This window comes from Castanea sativa, chromosome 1 (assembly GCF_040712315.1).
Source record: "Castanea sativa cultivar Marrone di Chiusa Pesio chromosome 1, ASM4071231v1".
NCBI lineage: Eukaryota > Viridiplantae > Streptophyta > Magnoliopsida > Fagales > Fagaceae > Castanea > Castanea sativa.
In genome coordinates this window covers 34,333,885-34,354,760 of record NC_134013.1, presented here as the reverse complement: position 1 = coordinate 34,354,760, position 20,876 = coordinate 34,333,885, and the positions used below count along the sequence as shown (strand labels likewise).

Genomic DNA, 20,876 nt, shown 5'->3' with positions numbered 1-20,876 from the left:
TTTTTGCAAAATTTATGTGAAAATTTTTATTGGGATTTGTCCCTTGTGGCATTTGGAACTTGTATTAAGGCATATTTTCACATGTTCATGCATTTTTCATCATCTAGGGTTATTTTGTGCATTTTAGGCATACTTCCCTCCCGTTGCCCCCACAGTGCGACTCTGCTGGGGATAACGAGTTTGATTCCAATGTGTCTTATTTCTTAATCTTGATAAGAGCTTGTTCAATATTTTTTTGTACACACTTCACTTAGTTCTTTGGTCTCTTTCACCCCAGTTGTTGATGAGTGGGAGGATGAGTATGCTCCATTCAAGCCAAAGTCTTTCAGAGTTCATCCCACCAACTCACAATCTATGCCATTGCCTATGATGGGCTTTGAGTACATCAATGGTTTTCCACCAATCCACAACGGTCTATTTAGGCCCAAGGTTGGAATCATGGCCCACCTAGTTGTAAGTGTCCTACTGATCTATCCCTTTAGCTTTTAGGAGTCTACCCATACTTAGAGAGATCTTAAATCCTATCAATAAGAGGGTACCCTTTTATATCTTTTGCTTGTTCAACCATATATCTTGTATTCATCTAATTCTAAAGGATAAATAAAAGATGTAAAAATTTGAGGATGACCCAAAAGTTATACAAAGAAAAGAAGTTCTCACATGTAATCGGCTTATCTCAAAGTCCAAAGGTATATCTTACCTTGAAAGGTTCATAAGACCATAGTCTAGTTGCTATGATAAGGCCCCCCCCCCCTCCCCCCTAAAAAAAAGGCCTCTTGAAAAGGAGAATCTTGTTTTGATCTTTATTTTTGTTTCTTCTACTTATCTTTGTGTTATAATATGTCCGCTTAGTCTAGGTTTTCTTTATCTTTTGATGTGAAGTATGTTGGGTTGTTAGTTTTTCATTTTTAAGTTGCTTTGTTCTTGTGTTTTTGGGTTAAGGTTTAGGGTGAATATGCGTACGCATACAACTGGGTTGCGTACGCTGGCCCTATGTATGCACACGCATACTCAAGCCCAAAAACCCTAATCCAACCTAATTTTTTTCTATTTCTTTATTTCTCTTATATAATATGCCTCTGCCTTGCTCCTCTTAAGATTATGCTTGTTAGTTTCTGTTTCTGTGTTTGTTTGTTTGATTGTCCTTCACATGCTAGATTAGGGTTCCTTTAATTCTTTCCTTGTTTTGCCATGAACATGCCTATAAATGATCATGCATTGAAGCATAGGTGCTGTGGTGGAGTGAGATAAGTCATGCATTCATATGAACATGCAATTGGAATACATGTTTTGATGATGAATATGAATATGTTTGTTGGGATGATGTTTAAATGCAATCACATGTTTGCTTAAATCTTACCATGCCTATGTTTCTGCCTTGATTTGATATATACATGTTTCTGCCTTGGATGTAATATAATGCTATGTGTGATAGATGTTTGCTAGGATATGATATGAGATGCATGATAGATGTATGCTAGGGTTTGGGATGAAATGTCATGCTTGTTTGCTAGATGCATGTTAGTGTGTGTGTGTGAGTCTAGACTGACAATATTGAATATGCCTATAACAAGATTAAGACGTAAAACACAATGAGTGGAAGCTGACCCACGGGTCAACGGTCTTAGGTGCTTAACACCTTCCCAGGCCGTACCTAAACTCTGAACCTATACTCTGGTAGTAAGATCAGTCATTTCATGAAGGGCGCTATATATATAGTTCCTAGACCTAATCAAGGTGGTGACTCCATTTCTTTTCTTCACCTTAGTCCACTTGGCCGAGGCGAACTCTCCTTCTGTTGTGCCCACAACAACTCCATTTACACCCTCCGCCATGGTCCACCCTAGGCCAAGACATACTTCCCAACCGCAAGGATGAAACCATGTCGTGGGTGCTTGTGTCCACAGTGGTGACTCCACTAGGGATAGAGAATTTGATGCCAATGTGTTCCATTTCTTAAATTTAATAAAGTCTTAATTAATATTGTTTGCATGTACTTTCACTACGTTCTTTTGTCCCTTTCCAATGGTTGGTGACGAGTGGGAAGGTGGCGACTCCATTCGGGCCAAAATCTTCCGAAATTTATCCCACAAACTCACAATCCTTAGTACATTAACGGTTTGCCACCAATCCATTACAGTCCATTTAGGCCTAGGGTTGGAATCATGGCTCACCTAGTTGTGGGTGACTTATTGATCTAATTCTAAAGGACAAATAGAAGATGTAAAATATTTTTGAAAGGATAACCCAAAGTTATGGCATGCCCTAAAATATTGGGATGAAAAGAAAAGAAGTTCTCACATATAAGAGGCTTATCCCAAAGTCCGAAGGTATATCTTAACTTGGAAGGTTCATAGAACCATAGCTTAGTTGCTATCATAAGCTCAAAATCAAAGGCCTCTTAAAAGGAGAACCTTGGGCCCAAGGTAGCAAATATGTTGTGGACCTAGTATCCAACATCCTACAAAGTCAATATAAATCTCCCTAATCTTGGGCCTCTTTGTTGCATGCCAAGACCTCTAATTTATGTGTATATGTGTGTGAACCTTCCTCTTGAAGACTTGAACCCCGACCCTTACCTTCTACACCCCACACCCCAATACCACTTATACTCATAGAATGACCATCATACCAAGAGTGCGCAATGGTAATATAGCACAATGTTAGCTTCTAACATTTAAGGGTTAATTATCATTTATGACACATTGAGAAAATGTTAATTAGCCCTTTTTAAGATAGAAAACATTAGTGATTAGACTATAGTTTTTTTTTTTTTTAAAATTTTTTTTGAACCATGGAATTTAATAAGACTTCTCATATAATTTTCTTAACATTCAAGAATTTTAAATTTTACCCTTCAATTCCTGCCAATTAATAGAGTACAACATAAATGAAATGTGTCTCAAACATTTTTTTGGAAGTATCACAGACATTATTCAAAGAATGTTGACTGTAAAATTACTTCAACCAATGAATGCTTCTTGAAAGACCAAATCCAAGTCACTTTCCATTGTACAAGTCCTTATTAGAGATTGAATCCAAAAATTTTCCAAACTATGAACAAGTAGGCAAATTAGTTGGAGGTGGCAGAAGGCTTGTTTTTGCGGTTGTTCCATTCTTCACAATGAGGACAGTGTCCATACCCCAGCTTGCGTGCCTTTCCAAATGACAATGCATAAACCACACTCCTGAAAAATAGATGTCACCCATGTTATCAAAAAAGTGGTACACTAATTATATTTTGAGAGAGAGAGAGAGAGAGAGAGAGAGAGAGAGAGAGAGAGAGATTACCTGGATTATTAGCAAAAAATCTAATCGTGGCCCATCCATTCTTAGGAACTCCAAAGGTGTTAACTTCTGGTGGATCATTCAGATTGTAAGTACTTGGGGAAGAGGTAGCATTGAAATTTCCATAACCTGTCCCAACTAAATAGAAGCTAAAACCATGTAGATGCAATGGGTGATTCTCTGCATTCCCAACATTTGTCCCTTGGAACACTATTTCCACTGCTTCCCCATAATTTATCAACCTTGCCTTTGCTCCTTGGCTTGGGTATAACGTATTATTACCCACATCTCCTGTGAAGTTAAAAACATAGGGTGGCTGATTTGGGAAGTCACTTCCGAAAACGCCTGTCAAGCTCCTGTGTATAGTTTAAAAAAATTAGGCAATTTTCCTTAACAAGCCTAAGTTACAATCATTTTGATTCTAAAAAAAAGAAAAGAAAATTACAATAACAAAAATAAAAATTGAAATCATTTTATAATTTAGTGATACTTGCACATTCTCCTAGAAGTGAGATTTATGGGACTAGATGTTGTTTGTTCTCTTTAGACCCCTGCATACTTAGATTCGTTTATCCTAATTAATTAGTCAAGTAGTAATTTAGGTTAATTTTTCAAATCTAAATTAAACTCATGCAATCATATTATTACTTAGGGTAGAAAAGTAAATAAGGCAAGCAATATGATGATCTAGGAAAACCAATAAAACCAATGGTTTCAAGGTAAAAAACTAGGGGGGGTTTAACCAAACTATCCTCAAGGTAAACAAATTCACTATGATAGAATGAAAGATAATAGATTTTCTCCCTAAAATCTAAATCTACCTCTTGTAGAATTTACTCATATAACCACGTACAGCTCCAACTCCATGGACTCTTCTATTTGAATTTTCTGCACACAAACACCCACGTTTGTGACTTTGAGATCTCACTCAAAAGTTTTAGATTACTATCAGTAGCAAATCTTTATGCAACAACTTGTTTTTACCAGTTCTTAATTGTAGATCTCGTTCTGGTAGATGCTTGTAGAGTTAGAAAGTTACAGAAACCTCATAGATTTCGCATAAATAACTTACAAGACTTCCAAGAGCTTCTAAACGTATTTAGAGTTTTCCTTTTATACCTATTAGTGTTGGGCTGAAACCCTAAACATTTTCACGGGCTTTGAGCCTAATTTAAAATCTGCAGAATACAACTTTCAATTGGTCGAACCTTTCTTTTGATCGGTCGAGTTTCATAGAAATTGAACTCTTTTTTCTATAGCTTGACAGTTTTTAAATCTTGACTTGAACACTTTTGAGCAATGTCTAACACCTAATCTAAACATGTTTTGTACACGGTTTGCCAAAATACAAAAATTTATAATCTAAACATTTAATCCTAAATATTTAGAACCTAACATTATTCTATTATTTGCTATAAAAGAAAAGTGATTTCTGTAGCTCCTCATAACAATAACAATAAGAACTATAATTTTTTCTTGTTCTTTTCTTATTATTATTACTACTTTTGCATATAATTTCATGCTAAAGCAAATAAAATTTAAAAATTCTTTGCAAATTACAATACCTCCTTAGATGTATTACATTAATTTTCTCAATTAAATTCAAATACATACATGATTATATTAACTACTAAAACAAAAATATTATTTTCTTTTCTAAAGATAATTAAATTTAATATTGTCAGATGTTGAATTTAACTTGGAAACCTAATTAATTCTACCTAAGTTTTAGCAATAATTTAATTTAATGTATCATATTTTTCATTCTTGTACTTTAAGCCTTCTCGGTAGAAGATTTTGCTAAACAAAAAAGGGAAGAGAGAAAAAATAAAACAGAGTGGTCTAGTACCTGTAGTATGCTTGTAGTATATCAATGGATGGGGTCACAAAACTTACGTTATTTAAGCTTGCAGCTAGCCTGCTATAACCACCTGAACCCCCACACGACGCGTTAGCACAAAGTATTTGGTTTACGGAAACTGCGATGAAAATTCGTGTGCTGATATTTTTGGGCACATTAATTGGGTGTTCAGCACTTGCCAAAGATCTTATGCGAGTTGTGAAGTTGTCTGCCGCATTCTGGTCCGTGACATTAGGAAGGGTCGGGTAGGGAATAGAGGATGGAAGTGTATAATTGCCTGCGTACTGAAGAATAGCTGAAGTATTGGTACTATCAAATTGAGCATAGGAGTCAGAGAAAGGAGTAGCTGCTATGTAATAGTGACTTGGAGACTGGTTTGCTGTGACCAAAATATCCATTGTTTGTCCTGGGGTTATCATGATGTAACTTGTGGTTACGGGCTTTATGTATGCACCATCATGCGCCACAACTGTGAAGTTGTGTTTGGCGATTCCAAAGAACATTTCTTCATTCATCACAGCGTTTACTAGACGTAGAAGATATGTTTTTCCATACTCAACTGTAAGTTTATATGAAGCATCTGGTTCATCAAAAAAAAAAAAAAAAAATGAAGCATCTGCATCATGAAATTTTAATGATCAGAAAATGATGTACAAGTTCTTTTCACTTACATTACTGACCAATATTAGCTGACTATGACATGCTCATTTCATTAAATATTAACAATTTTAGTATACATCGATCTTTCATACCATTAGAACAATTGTTTGGAAATCCTGGTTGTCCATTGATAGTGTAAGCATCTGATAGTTTTGGATCACTGCCGGTAGCTGTGGCATTATCTATTATCTCTTTCACATCTCCCTTGAACCATTCCCCTGCAACAAGGTTTAGATTTAGGTATATAATACTTGGGCTTTGATTGTTGGAATCTCTTTATACTGTCTTCGTACATATCATTTGTCATCAAGCGTTATATATGAACATTCTTGAAAATTTTGAACACCTAATGTGAAAATATAAACAATGTGTGTATAAAGTTTATATTAAAAAATGTGGAACAATAATTTCCCATAATACTTCACTTTAGAGTTTAGATAGCTAGGACATGCAAGGGCAGAACTAGACAATTTAAAATAATAATAAAATCAATTAACCCTCATATAAAAGACTATAAACAATTAATTAAATTTTCTTAATTTTCAACCGCTCCTTGAAAATTATGAGTCCTTAAAAAAAAATTAGATACTTTAAATTCAAATATTCAAAAGGTTGGAACTTTCAATTAAGCAAAACTCATCTTGTAAAATGAAAATAAAGCTATAAATATATGCTTGGGACAAAGGATGATGGGAGGAGAAAACAAAGGCGAGGGTAGATAGAATGTACTAATTTTAGGATATGTTTGATATGCAATAATAGATCACATAATGAAATAATTATTTATGTGTAATAATTATTCGGTTAGAAATTTATATCTCTATTGTTTACAAATTTATGACAATTTCATAATATGTTCTAATATTTTTAAACAAACAATTACATGTGTATGCATTCATGTAGACATGTATGTTAAACTTACATATGTGTATGCATTCATGTAGACATGTATATTAATTAAATTATGATACTATAGTCTAGTCTTCCCAAGCAAAAATTCCTCATCCTAACCCTCAAAATTTCTTGAAAGCTCGGATTTGTGTTGAAAACACAAGAGCTTTTTAGACCTTAAATTAAAAATCACGGCTCGGTTGATTTTACTCTAACTTAAACTAAGTGTGGAATAGAGAAAATGCGAGCGAACAAACAATACAACTACTCTAAGCCATATTCATTAAAACACAGCAGTAAAATGAAAGTTAAAAGAGTAGGGAAGAGAGATGCAAACACAAGATAACACTTCGATGTGTTATCGAAGAGAAAACCGAAGAACTCGGCAAAAAACCTCTCCGCCGCCCTCCAAGCGGTAAATCAATCCACTAGACAATAAGTTGGGATACACGAATAGCAAGAGACTCTCCAAGCCTAATCTACCCAATGTACCTAAGCCCTCCAAACTCCTACTCCAACAAGGCTTCTTGGAACCGTGTCTTTTCTAACTTTCCGGATCCTGTAATATGCCTGATTGCATCCGACAAGCCTAACCGACTTCTTTTGGAAAATCCCCAAAGTTTTCCAAGTTCCAAAACACTCTCTACACTCTAAAAGGGTGTGGGTTGTATTTGGGTACAAATATCCTCTCAAGGTATAACAACGGGAGAGGAAAGGAGAAGAGGCTATAATGATTTTTCACTAAGGACTTTCTCTCTAAAAGATGAGTGTGTGTGTTGTTGAAAACCTATCTAGGGTTTTTCTCTCTGAATGGCCTCTCATACTTTTGTGGGTAAGAAAGTCACATTTAAAATCCTCCAAGCAGAGAGTTTCGCAAGTATCTCGAGGGAAGGTCGTACCTGCAAAACACTCATGAAATCCTCCAAACTGGCACGACTCTTCAACTTCCAGCATATGCTTCTCACGTGGCTCTTTCACGGGTTAGCTTCTAGTGAGACAATCGCGAAATCCACTGATTCTTCATTTTATGCTCGATTCTTCACCAACTTAATACTAAACCCAATACAATAAAATTCCACAAAATACAAGGAACAAATTAAAGCAAATACAACACTTTTTGTCATGGAATAAAGCCAACATAAAACATAGTTGAAAATTACAACTTTACATTTCCCAATTATTAAGGTATGCAATATGTTATATGCTATTAACATGTTTGGGTTTGGCGTGGAGTTATTGGACCAATTTTGAAGTATGGGGAAAGTTTTCAAAAATTTTCACAATTGGTTTTTTCAACTGCTGACATTGTTTGTTATAATTGGGGGCAAAGCAAAATTAGTATTAGTGGTGGATTCATATTAAAGTAATTGGGGCAAAGTTATTTTATTCCAATTATTACTTGTCACCATATTTTGTAGTGAAAAAAAAAAATTGTCCCTAGCATTGCTCTTACCAAGTATGAGTACTTGTTCCGCAGCAGGCTTGGGAAATGGATAAGTGGTTTTGGCCTTAGGTAAAATTACAATGGCACCATGGACTGTGGCACGTGTCCAATCACTATGTGCATGCACTACAAAAAAGATTGCTATTAGTGATGGCCAGAGTTCATCGCAACAACATAAAAAGCCATCGCAAATTAGTATTACCGACGGTAAAAGGCCGTCGACTGCCGTCGGAAAAAGCCTTGTCGGTAATACTATATTACCGACGAGACCGTTGCTAACACTCATTTTCGATAGCACAACTCCGTCGTAAGTACTTGATAATTGCCGTTGTAGATTCAACTTCATACGAGGAAGTTGAACGACCAAATACCTTTTGTGATGAGATTTGGCCGTCGTTAATGCATAGTTTCGATGACAAAATGCCATCGTAGTTATTTCATTTGTCATCAACAATACAACTTTATATGAGGAAGTCATATGACCAAATACTTTCTACGACGAACTAAGGCCGTTGTTAATACCTTTTTTTGATGAATAAAAGTTGTCGTAATTACTTGGTTTGTCGTCGACAATGTAACTTCATACGAGGAAGTCAAATGACCAAATACTTTCTACGACAAACTAAAGTTGTTGTTAATGCCCTTGTTTTGACGAATAAAAGCTGTCGTAAGTACTTGGTTTGTTGTCGACAATGTAACCTCATACGAGAAAGTCAAACAACCAAATACTTTCTACGACGAACTAAGGCCGTTGTTAATGCCCTTGTTTTGACGAATAAAAGCTGTCATAAATACTTGGTTTGTTGTCAAAAATAACTTTTGTGATAAACTATAGTCGTCGTTAAAGTAGTTTTTCAACGACTAAAAGCCATTGTAAAATAATTGGTTTTTCATCAACAATACATTATCAATGTGACCATATACCTTTTTCAATGAACTTTGACCATTATTGAAACCTATTCACCATGTCAGTAATACATTATTTGCAACAAAATAACTCTGTCAATAATAAAAGAGAGATCATTGCTAATATTTTAATTGCGAGGAAACATAAATCTCCCAAAAGTTTTTCAATTCAAATAACAAGCACAAATCCATAATTGTCCAAATCTAGAAAGTGCATAATGCAATAAAAAAAAATAAAACGTCTATAAAATAGAATAAAAAATATTAATTAAAGCGTCTACATGAAAGCTATAATATCCTTCACCAAACTTGAAAACATAAATATTGGAAGATCAATCATCATCTGAGTCAGTATTCTCCTTCTGAAAGCCATCTGAGTCACCTTCCTCCTCAGAGTCATCTTCTGTGTTTTCGTCCACATTTTGATTTCCTTCTCTAGCATTGGTCTGCAATATTTTGATTAAACTAAATAAGAATACAAAAAATTATGACTATGCAAATTATATTTACAATACATAATAAAGATATTTAAACGTATTAATTTAACAACATCAACAACAATCCCCATAATGAATAACAACGGTATTATCAACATCATAGAATATAGGATCCTTACTAACAAAAACCTTGTAGCTCTTTTGTGAATGAGAACTTCAAAGAATAAATTTCCCACCAATAATCACATTAATAACATTTTCTTAACAAACACTACATACAAATCATGTACTTTGCATGGATAGGTAAAGATATACTAAGTTAAATAACACTTTTTTAATCTAAATTTAGCGATCCAAATAATTGAAATCTATAATGAGCAATTTTACAACTTATTACAACAACCTCAAGAAAATAGCAAAAAATATTAATGTTGATTATACTGAAAATAATATAAATATACCTGTGTAGTAGGTTCTTCCATAGAATTAAAGCCCATCTTTTTCAAAGCATTTGCTATCATATGAGGCATTTCCTCTTTCAATTGATCAATTTTTCCCTGCAATTCCATTTTCTCAGCAGAACTTTTATCCTCTGCTTCTTTAAAACGAAGCTCAAAATCCTCCTTTTCTTTTAAGCGATCCGCTTGACATCGCTTACTACACTGGCTAGATGAACTTGGGCCATACACATCTCTAGGCTTGACACCGGCACCCATGCCAAGCACACGACCACGAGTAGGAGGTGCAGTCACTTCAAAGAATATTTGACTATCATTAACAATCTCACCCTGAGATGCAACCTCTGATTTCCTTGCATCCATTTTTTCCTAAAACAACATTTATGCTGTTATTAGATATATACAAACTTTAAATTCAAAAATACATTTAAAAATAATAATAGTAATAATAATAACATACATATAATTTTTGTGCTTTTTCACTGGCAAAAGTAACACCATCCTTTTTCATATGCATCGACCTGAAACATTCGATTGGACTTGGTTCGCATCCATTCTTCTAAATCTGACTATGGCACAAGATGGATGCATGTCATATCTGCATATAATGAAACTTCAATCACTAAAAATATCCAATACATTGATAAAAACATGAAAACCAAGAAAATCTTAAAATACTAATCAAAACCCATTTCGTCCCTACATTTTGGGTCAATTCCCATTTTGAAATGGTCCCTACCGTCAACCCACTAACGGAAGCCTCTTATGTGGCAGACGGAGTGCCCTGCTTGCTAACGTGATGCTAATTTAACGCTGACGTGACTATTAAAATATGATTAAAAAATTATTTGGCATTTTTTAAATGACACGTCAGTATTTTAATTAAGGCGTAAATGCACTCTTGGTCCCTACATTTTGGGCTATTTCTCGATTTGGTCCCTAAACTGATTTTGCTCCTAGGTCAGTCCTTGACTTTTTAAAATCGTTTTTAAAATGGTCCATACCGTCAACCCAATTACGGAAAAGCTGAAGTGGTAAACAGGATGTACTGTGTACATAATAAATGCTGACATGACTAATAAAATAATATTAAAAAGTTTGATTTGTCATTTTTTCAATGCCATGTCAGCATTTAAAATGCCACATCAATATATAAATTAATAAAAAAATAAAAACAAAAAAAAATTAATTTCTTGATTTTAATTTAAACTAGAAAAAAAAAAAACAAAAATGCTTAGTCAATTTTTTAATTTGATAAAAAAATTTATAACAATTTTCTAAAATTTTCTTAGTCACAAATTTTGAATTTCGAATTTTAGACAAAAAAAAAAAAGGAAAAATAAAGCAACCTAATACTCTACTAAATATAAAACCTATTATAAAAAACAAAATAAAATATAAAAAAAACCAAACCCACAAACCTAACCCAAATATCTCTCTCTGCCCCTTGAATTCTCTCACTCTCTGTTTCTATCTTTGATTTGCTCCACTCCAAACCCTCTGCTTCTAACCAAGAGACCCATGGCAAAAGACACTAAACTCCAAACCTAGACACCCATGGCCAAATAAAAAAAAACTCTTTCTTCGATCTACCCAGAAACCCACCTTGTTCTTCTTGATTGAGTTCATGAATTCCTTGGGGACTCTCTTCATGTCGTCGTGCCCGTCTTAGCACTCGAAGTAGATCGGCACATGCATCACCTCCATCGCACGTAACTAGCATCACCGCATCGGAGCTCCGTCGCCGCCCGATTCGAGCATGTGGGTCAGCGCATCGGGTCCGGGTAAAGGGTTACGAAATTGGAGGAGATGATAATTTTTTGTGTCTCGTTAGGTTGCTAAGAGAGTGGGGAAAAGAATCATCGTATCACTCTCTCTTTGACTCCGGGTTTGTTTTTCCCCGTGGGTGTTGATTTGTTTTAAAAAAATTACTAATGTCGATGGTGTAGGTCCATTGCAAATATTATTTATTGGGAGGGATCCAATTCCATTACTAATACATTCTTTCTTTTAAAGCAAATCCATAATTTTCAAAATCTAAAAAGTGCATAATGCAATTAAAAAATATTAAAACCTCTACGAAATAGAATAAAAAATATTAAATCGTCTACTTGAAAGCTATAATATCCTTCACCAAACTTGAAAACATAAATATTGGAAGATCAATCATCATCTGAATCAGTATTCTCCTTCTAAGAGCCATCTTCTCGTGTTTTCGTCCACGTTTTGATTTCCTCATCCAAACAGTATTGGTCCGCAATATTTTGATTAAACTAAATAAGTATACAAAAAAATTATGATCGTGCAAATTATATTTACAATACATAATAAAGATATTGAAACGTATTAATTTAACAACATCAACAACAATCCTCCACAATGAATAACAATGGTATTATCAACATCAAAGAATACTAATTTAAATAACATATTTTTAATCTAAATTTAGCTATCCTAATAATTGAAATCTATAATGAGCAACTTTACAACTTATTTCAACAACCTCAAGAAAATAGCAAAAAAAATTAATGTTGATTATACTAAAAAATATATAAATATACCTGTGTAGTAGGTTCTTGCATAGAATTAAAGCCCATCTACTCTAGTTCATCTCATCATCTTCTTCATTTGCTTTGGCCACATGTGTATTGAATCTTTGAACCTCTTCTTCTTGATAAGGCTCTTCTTCATTTGCAAGCATGTCATAAAGATTTATTGGCTTGGTCTCAATCACAACGCTCCATGCTGGATCTTTTATACAATTTACATAGTAAACTTGTACTACTTGGCACGCTAACACAAATGGCTCTTGTGTGTTTAGCTTACGTGTTCTATTAATACTAGTGATCCCATGACAATCTAGCTTATAACCAATTCCTTCTCGAGCTACATCATACCAATCACATTTAAACAAAACAACAGAATTACCCTTTGTGTAACGGAGTTCGATAATGTCTGTTATCAATCCATAATAAGACATATTTTGATATTCCCCTCTCACCATAACACTGCTATTTTGTGTTTTTTTACCATCATCACGTTGTTTAGTACAGAACCTAAACCCATGGACACTGTAACAAGTGTAGTGTGTAGCTCGTTTATTTGGACCCTAAGCCAATGATCGCATATGCTCATCAACTTGCTCGTTTCCATCATTATAAAGTTTTGTGATCTACAAAGATATAAAAATAATGTAAGAATCCTGCTTAAGTAATTAATTTAAAAAAAATGGATGGACCAATGTGATTGTACCCTTTCTTTGAACGAAAAAATGAACTCATGTCTATGCATCTTGTCAACATTGACACCTAAGTCTACAAGGATGATCCTATGTTCTCTACATATAAGATATCATAATAGTCAATCTTCAAAGTTTATACAAGAATATTAAAGAGTTGATGTACAAGAAGTAAGTCTCACTAAACAAGGGGCTCAATCTCATCACAATTTTGTAGGACATAAAGTGATGCCACATAGTAATCAGTTTTGTTTAATTCTCGTACTACACTCTTCCCAGAAGGGCGGCCTCTCCTAGAGAATATTGGTAATCAAGGGGTATCATCACATGTTGCTGGACATCAATCATCATTTTGCTCAGGTCAATTAAATATTGTTTTGATCCCAATTAGATACCGTGAGCAAAATGTTAGACAACCATCCGCCACATACCCTTCTGCAATCAACCCTTCTGGGTGTGCCTTGTTACAAACATAGCCCTTGAGTTTACACAAATACCTATTGATGCATCAAATTAATATGAGTAATTAAAAAAAACTATATTGTAAATAATATCTCATTTTAGCTTTCACTTATAAATTTTAAAAAAAAATTCATTTTACCTTTCAATCGGATACATCCATCAATATTGCACTGGACCGGCAACTTTAGCTTCCCAAGGTAGATGAATTGGCAAGTGTACCATTACATCAAAGAAAGCAGGTGGAAAAATTCTTTCTAGCTTACAAAGAATTATAGGAATTGTGTGCTCCATATGCTCCAAGTCCTCTAACCGTAAAACTTTAGAGCATAATTCTTTTAAAAAATTACTAAGCTTGATCAAAGCATCAGATACCTTTTTAGGTAATAATTTGCGCACTACAAGAGGGAGTAATCTCTCCAAGAAGACATGACAGTCATGAGTTTTCATACCAAAAATCTTTTGTTCTCCTACATTCACACACCGAGACAAATTTGCGGAGTAACCATCTGGAACCTTTACATTTTGCAACCACTGAAACACAAACTTTTTCTCATCTTTTGAGAGTGTATAACAAGCACGAGGAAAAGTAGTCTTCCCATCTTTAGGATGAAATTCCTTTCGTATACCCATCATTTTTAGATCGAGCCTAGCATTTAAGGAATCTTTACTTTTCTTATCAATATCTAATACTGTCCCCATCACACTATCACATATGTTTTTCTCAATGTGCATCACATATAAATTATGACGCAACAACAATGTTCTCCAATACGGCAAATCAAAGAAAATACTACGCTTCTTCCAATTGTGGCACTTTCCACGTCCAGGTAACCTTTTCCTTTTAACGGCCTTGCCTAGTGTTACCGGTGCGCAGTACCAAGTTGATTTAGCACATCATCACCAGATAATCGTTTTGGTACCCCTTTTTCTCTCTCTTTTACCATCAAACTGTGCTTTCTGTGATCGCCATTTGTGGTCAGGAGGAAGAAATTGACGATGACCCATATAGCACATTTTGCTACCATGCTTTAACCTACAATGAGAAGTCTCACTACCATAACAAGGGCATGCAAGATTCCCTTGTGTACTCCGACCTGAGGTATGTAGGAAAGTCATTGATAGTCCACATTAATGCAACTCTCATTTGAAAGTTTTCTTGTGTTGAAGCATCATAGGTTTCAACACCATTTTCCCATAATTCTTTTAACTCATCAATTAATGGCCTTAAAAATACATCAATATCATTGCCAGGACCCATTTGGCCCGAAATAAGTAGAGACATGAATAGGTAAGACTCTTTCATACACATCCACGGGGGAATGTTGTAAGGGAATACAACAGGCCAACAACTATAGCTAACACTCATGTTTCCAAAAGGATTAAAGCCATCGGTAGCTAACCCAAGCCTTACATTGCGAGGATCTAAGGAAAATGACTCATGTGTTCGATCAAATGATTTCCAAGCCTCGGCTCGCGGGATGCCTTAGTACACCATCATCGAACGATTCTCATGGTGCCATCTCATGTCCGGCGCCGTTTTTGATGACATAAATAATCTTTGTAGCCTCGGCTTAAGAGGAAAATATCGCAATACCTTCCATGGGACTTTTTTAGCATCCCTTTTACCACCTTTGCTATTTAACTTCCATCTTGAGATTTGACAACCGAGCACTTATCTGCTTCCAGAATGCTCCTTGTAATATAGCATACAATCATTTTTGCATGCATCGATCTTTTCATAGTTTAGACCAAGATCACTAACAATCTTCTTTGCCCCATAGTGGGATATGGGCAATTTTTCACACATTGGAAATGCATCCTTCAATAGCTCCAGCAAAATTGTGAATGAGTTGTTGCTCCATGAATTCTTGCACTTTATGTGCATTAATTTGACAATAAAGGACAAATTGGAATACTTTTTACATCCCAAATAAAGTGGTTGGTCTGCCTCTTTAACCAATCTATAAAACTCCTTTGCTTCTTCATTTGGATCTTGCGATTCACTCCCACTTGTTTCCTCAACATCTCTCATATGAGAATAAGCATCCCGTATCATATTATGGATATCATCAATACTTTGTTCATCATCACTACTATTATCCTCATCCTCATCACTACCTTCCTCATCCTCATCACTATTTCCCTCTCCATGGAGATGCCATCTAGTATAATCACGCCTCATCCCTTTCCATAAGAGGTCTCTTGTAACCTCAACTCGTGTTCTTCTATATCTATTGTTACAATCATTACAAGGACATTTTATCTTCATATCTTCATCTTTGACACGTTGAAATGCATAATCAACAAATTCTATTACTCCATTTATATATTCCTCACATGACCTACTAGAAAGACTGATCCAAGATTTATCAACCGGCATTATATCTACACCCTTCAAAAATGACATAAATATTAACAATTATTCCTGGCTAAATTGTGATAGATAAACTTATTATAAAAGTTAAAAACAAAAGCACTAAATTAACAACACTACATCTAAATATATTGTAAACTAACTAACATGAAAAACTTAATTAAATTTTAAAGGTCCACTAACTTAATTGAATAATTATATACAAATAACATGCACTAATAATAGTACCCGATCAAAAGAGAGACTGCTAAAAGAAACAAATAATTTCTTCATTATTAACTCACACAAAAAATCCACATATTCAAAACATTTATATATATATATATATATATATATATACCCACACACACACACTTTACTTTTTGCCACCTGCCATCACTTTTGAGATAAGGACAAAAACTAGACACATAACAATATATATTATCTAAATCAAATCACCTAAAGCTTCTATAGATACCATTTTTTTTCCCTTATCACCTGCCACCATTATGATCTTTTAAGGTGATAAGTCCAATTACAGTAGGCACATGGCCTTACGGGAAAAACAATAATTTTTTTTTTTTTTTTTTTTTTTTCATGGTGGCATGTCAGAACTCAAAGCCCAAGTGCAAAAGAGTTTTTCTTTTTCATCAAGTCCCCTACTTCAGCATTATTACCGCATATTTTTCTATGTTCAGTACTTTAGGGTCTGTTTGGTACCCATTTCAAACTCACATTTTTACATTTTAAATAACATCACGCATATTTTTACACACTTTTTCACCCACATTTTTTTAAAAAAACTACAAACAACATTTTTCAAACTATTCTACCAAACACCCCCTTAATCTTTTTCTATACTTTGTGCTTTAAGCATAGAGAGAAGCTGCAAAATTTTCTTAACAAATTGCTAAAGTTTAGCGCAAAAAAAAAAAAAAAAGAAGGCTAAATTTACTTTTAATGGTGCACATATATTATTATATATCCACAACACAAATACTATTATTAAAACTTCAACAAATACTTATTGAAAAGTGGTCAATAGTACTATATATTCATCAAGTCTCCCTGCAGTTTCACAGACAAAGAATGGTTCAAACGGTACACTAACTAATATTATATTATTATATATCCACCAAATCAATACACAAGCACCAATCATTCATTCAAATATTTTTTTTAATAAAAAAACTTTCAGCCATTCATTTGTTAGCTTTTTGACTCAACACCCAACCATCACTGTATATTTACTCAGTGGATTCATTTAATCCGTGCAGTGCAGTATAACTTAAAACTGTACAAAAAACTAAAGTGCAAACAAAGAGAGTGAGAGGGAGTAAGTGATATATACCAGTGGCTCAACAACGCAATTGGATTTCAGTAAGTATGGAGAACGATGATGCAGAGATAAGCAAAGATACTAACGACACAAGGGAGTAATTGTAAGACAACGTTGTGTTTTTTATTTTTCTAGTTTTTGGTTTTTGTACTGAGAGTTAGGGATTTGTTGAGGAAGAAAGGTTTGGGCTTTTTTTTTTTTTTTTTTTGGTAATTAGGGATATGTTTACCTAAAAGGAATTTCCTATATTTTTGGGCTTTTTAAATTTAACTTTTTTTTTTTTTTTTTTTTTTGTTGAGAAGATGGGTTTGTTCCCATTGTTGTACCAACTTTATTTTATTTTTTGAATTTTTTTTTCGACAAATTTATAAGGGTCAATTATAAAATTTTAAAGTATAATTTTTTTTTTTTTTTGTGATGATCTGAATTTTAAATTTTTTGCCGCCAAATTCTAAATTTTGAGAGGGGTGGGTGTAGGAGGGAGAGGGTGGCGGTAAAGAAAAATAAATTTGCTGCCAAATTATAAAGTATACCTTCTTTCTTTCAAAGCAAATTAACTATTTATGACAGTTAGCATGTTTGTCATAAATACAATCTCAATTAAAAAAAAAAAAAATTGCGATGAATAAATGTGCGTCACAAATGTGAAAAGTAAGGGGGGAATTTTCCCTCCAAAATAATTTAGCATTTTCAATGGCTTCATGTCTGTCACTAATACATTTTTTTTATATTTACGATGGAATCATGTTTGTCACAAATAATAACACCATAAAAAATATATTTTTTGTATTTTCGATGCACAAAGGCCGTCACAAGTGTTAATAGTGCCGACGGTGTTTATTCTGTCGTCGTAAATAATACTCTCTTTTATATTTATGATGGAAGATTGTTTGTCACAAATACTAACACCATAAAAAATATATATTTTGTATTTTCGATGTACCAAAGCCATCACAAGTGTAAATAGTTCCGACGGTTTTTGTTTAGTCATCATAAATAATACCTTACTAGCGACAAACATTTTTATACCGTCGTAAAAAGTAAGGCGGGAACATTTCCCTCCAAAAAAAATCACATTTTCGACAAAAATAATAGACATCTACGACAGACTCATTTTGCCATCACAAATGTGTTGATATTTGACGAGTCATTGTCAATGGAAGAGACTTGCCGTCGAAAAAGCTAGTTTTTACGATGGCTTTTTGTAATCGTCGAAAAAGTTTCGTCGCAAATAGCTATCTTTTTTGTAGTGATGCCACCACAGAGTTCCTTCTTCATCTGAAAATATGACCTCATAAGTAAAATTTTTTCCAGGTTTGATGGGACATTGTGTAATGTTCTCAGGACCATCTGACCATGGATTTCTTGGTTGTTTCACTCCATGCCTATAAAAAAAAGTTAAAAGTATTCATGAGTTTTTATGGTATTTGTTGATGAACACTAGATGGCACATCATATCATGCTTTGTGATATTGAAAACTAATGTATAAAGCTGTATAATATCTACATGAACTTATTTATTATTATTATTATTATTATTATTATTATTATTACAATAAGTGAGGGAGGGGATATAAACACAAGTTATCCTCATTAGGAAATTGAGATAATATCATCTAACTATAAGACTCTAAAGTCTTGGAAAATGTTATATAATTTTGTTGTTTAGTTAAAAAGTAGTATGTTTTTGAATTTTTCTTGGACGAAACTAGACCCATCATTATTTATTTATAGCATGGTAACCGAATAATGTCAACGGCTTGCATATATGTATCACTTTCTTTCTATTTCATTTGTATTTTTAAGGTTGCATTTGGTATTGGTTTATAAAAACAACTTTTTTTTTACTATTTTGCTACTATTCATGTGTCCTATTACACATTTGGATATTATTCATGGATTATATTATACTATTTCAACAAACTTTTAACTTTGTTTATAATACTTTCAGTAAAAAAATTTCAATTTCAGCTAAATAAGTTGTTTCAAACGAACTCTAAGAGTGGCTAATGGAGGAGCACTTGGGTCAACCATGGAATTGCCCCGGTCATCCAAAAATACACAATAATAACTAATAATTTATTAACGTAGATTCTAATTAGCTCAACTAGTAAACTTTCTTAATAAACAATTATCATGAAACCATAGGTTGAAATTCTATTGAATCTAAAAAATATATATTAATTGACTATTATCATGGAGCCATAGTTTGAAATACAGTGAAACCAGTGGATTTTTTTTTCTATTCTATTTCATTTTATGGTAAATAGGAAAAAAGAAAAGAAAAGGAAGCAATACTTTTGATAAAACAGAAAATATACAAAAATAAAAGAACAATGCAATTTCCTTCAAAATTGTTAACATTTCTTCTCTATGCAATAATTTGTTTCCTATTTTGTGAAAATTTATATGTATACAGTTAAATTAATTTACAAGTTCACATGTATATTAATTTAGTCTCTTTTTTTTTTTAAATTTTTAATAAACTTTTAACTGTTAAATTCAAATATATATCATATTGAGTATAACTTTGCTGTTTTGGAATCAAATACCAACTTTGACCTTAAGAGTTGGGGAGAAGTCAAGCCAAAAATGAATGAAGGACCTATCGCTTCAAATGTTAATTTGATCCAACATGCATGGGAACACATTTTAAATAAAATAAAATAAAAACTCTATGTATAAATTTTAGAACCTCATTTTTCTATTGTTCTATCAACTTTCACCAATTAAACTTTCAATAAAAAAAAAATAGTCCTCTTCTCAACAAAAAAAAAAAGGGTCCAAATGCACAATTTAAAGTAAGGTTTTTTTTTTTTTTTTCTCCAAATTGGTTTGATGGTCTATATTGTGTGTGTGTGTGCAGAGAGAGAGGGGGGGGGGGGGGAGCCATCATCACCAGTGAATAGTGACACCATAACTTGCTTCATTGTGGACATTGACATAAGCCCTATCGCCTTTGTGGACATGAATTGTTGGTCCAGGGAACCTGCCGTTTACAGTAAGCATTGTCTTGTTGCTACAAAGTCTTTCAAAAAATGTGTTCTTCACCTGCAACCAGAATGCATAATATTTAAATCAAATACCATAATCAATACTTTTCCATAATGAATATATAAGAGACTTTTTTTTGCAGGCACACACACTTCATAAGGTTTGTGTCCAATAAATTTTACAAGGATCAAGAATATAGAGGAAACTTACAATAAAACTGTAGTGGTGGACATTAGAAGCAGTGCAAACGAGCAAACCTTGCAGAAAAACAAATCCTAGAAATGCTAGGATCAAACTCATATTCTTTAGTCCCATTTCTCTATCGATTCTTACCAAATTAACAAAGAAAAATCACTCTTTGTTTCTGGCGTTTTTATTTGTGTGACTGTCAACATGGCATTAGGACCTATTTATAGCCTACTAATCTTGCCACCGAAAATAATTTAAAATGTTATTTCTGTGATTTGTAAATGTGCCTGCTCCCTGTAACCTTCATAAAAACACGCATCATTACTAAGATTCCTTTTCATTAGCCGTGGGCCATC

The 20,876-nt window shown here is 33.7% G+C and overlaps 1 protein-coding gene across 1 annotated transcript; it reads right to left on the bottom strand.

The window, feature by feature from the left end:
- Window positions 1-3,054: 3,054 nt before the first annotated feature.
- On the bottom strand, window positions 3,055-20,646 carry LOC142622527 (laccase-14-like). Its single transcript, XM_075796015.1, has 8 exons — window positions 20,542-20,646; window positions 20,237-20,388; window positions 18,594-18,722; window positions 8,154-8,269; window positions 5,902-6,027; window positions 5,138-5,729; window positions 3,292-3,644; window positions 3,055-3,188 (listed from the first exon to the last, which is right to left on the bottom strand). The coding sequence occupies exons 1-8, from the start codon at window positions 20,644-20,646 to the stop codon at window positions 3,055-3,057; spliced, it is 1,707 nt and encodes a 568-aa protein (XP_075652130.1).
- Window positions 20,647-20,876: the final 230 nt, after the last annotated feature.

What these genes read in the sequence shown, in the direction of transcription:
- LOC142622527 (XM_075796015.1), bottom strand. Translation starts at nt 20,646, where the DNA reads ATGGGACTAAAGAATATGAGTTTGATCCTAGCATTTCTAGGATTTGTT. An exon ending in TCCAAACAATTGTTCTAATG is followed by an intron (nt 5,730 to 5,901) that starts GTATGAAAGATC and finishes TTGATGAACCAG; the next exon opens with ATGCTTCATATAAACTTACA. An exon ending in ATACTACAAGCATACTACAG is followed by an intron (nt 3,645 to 5,137) that starts GTACTAGACCAC and finishes AACTATACACAG; the next exon opens with GAGCTTGACAGGCGTTTTCG.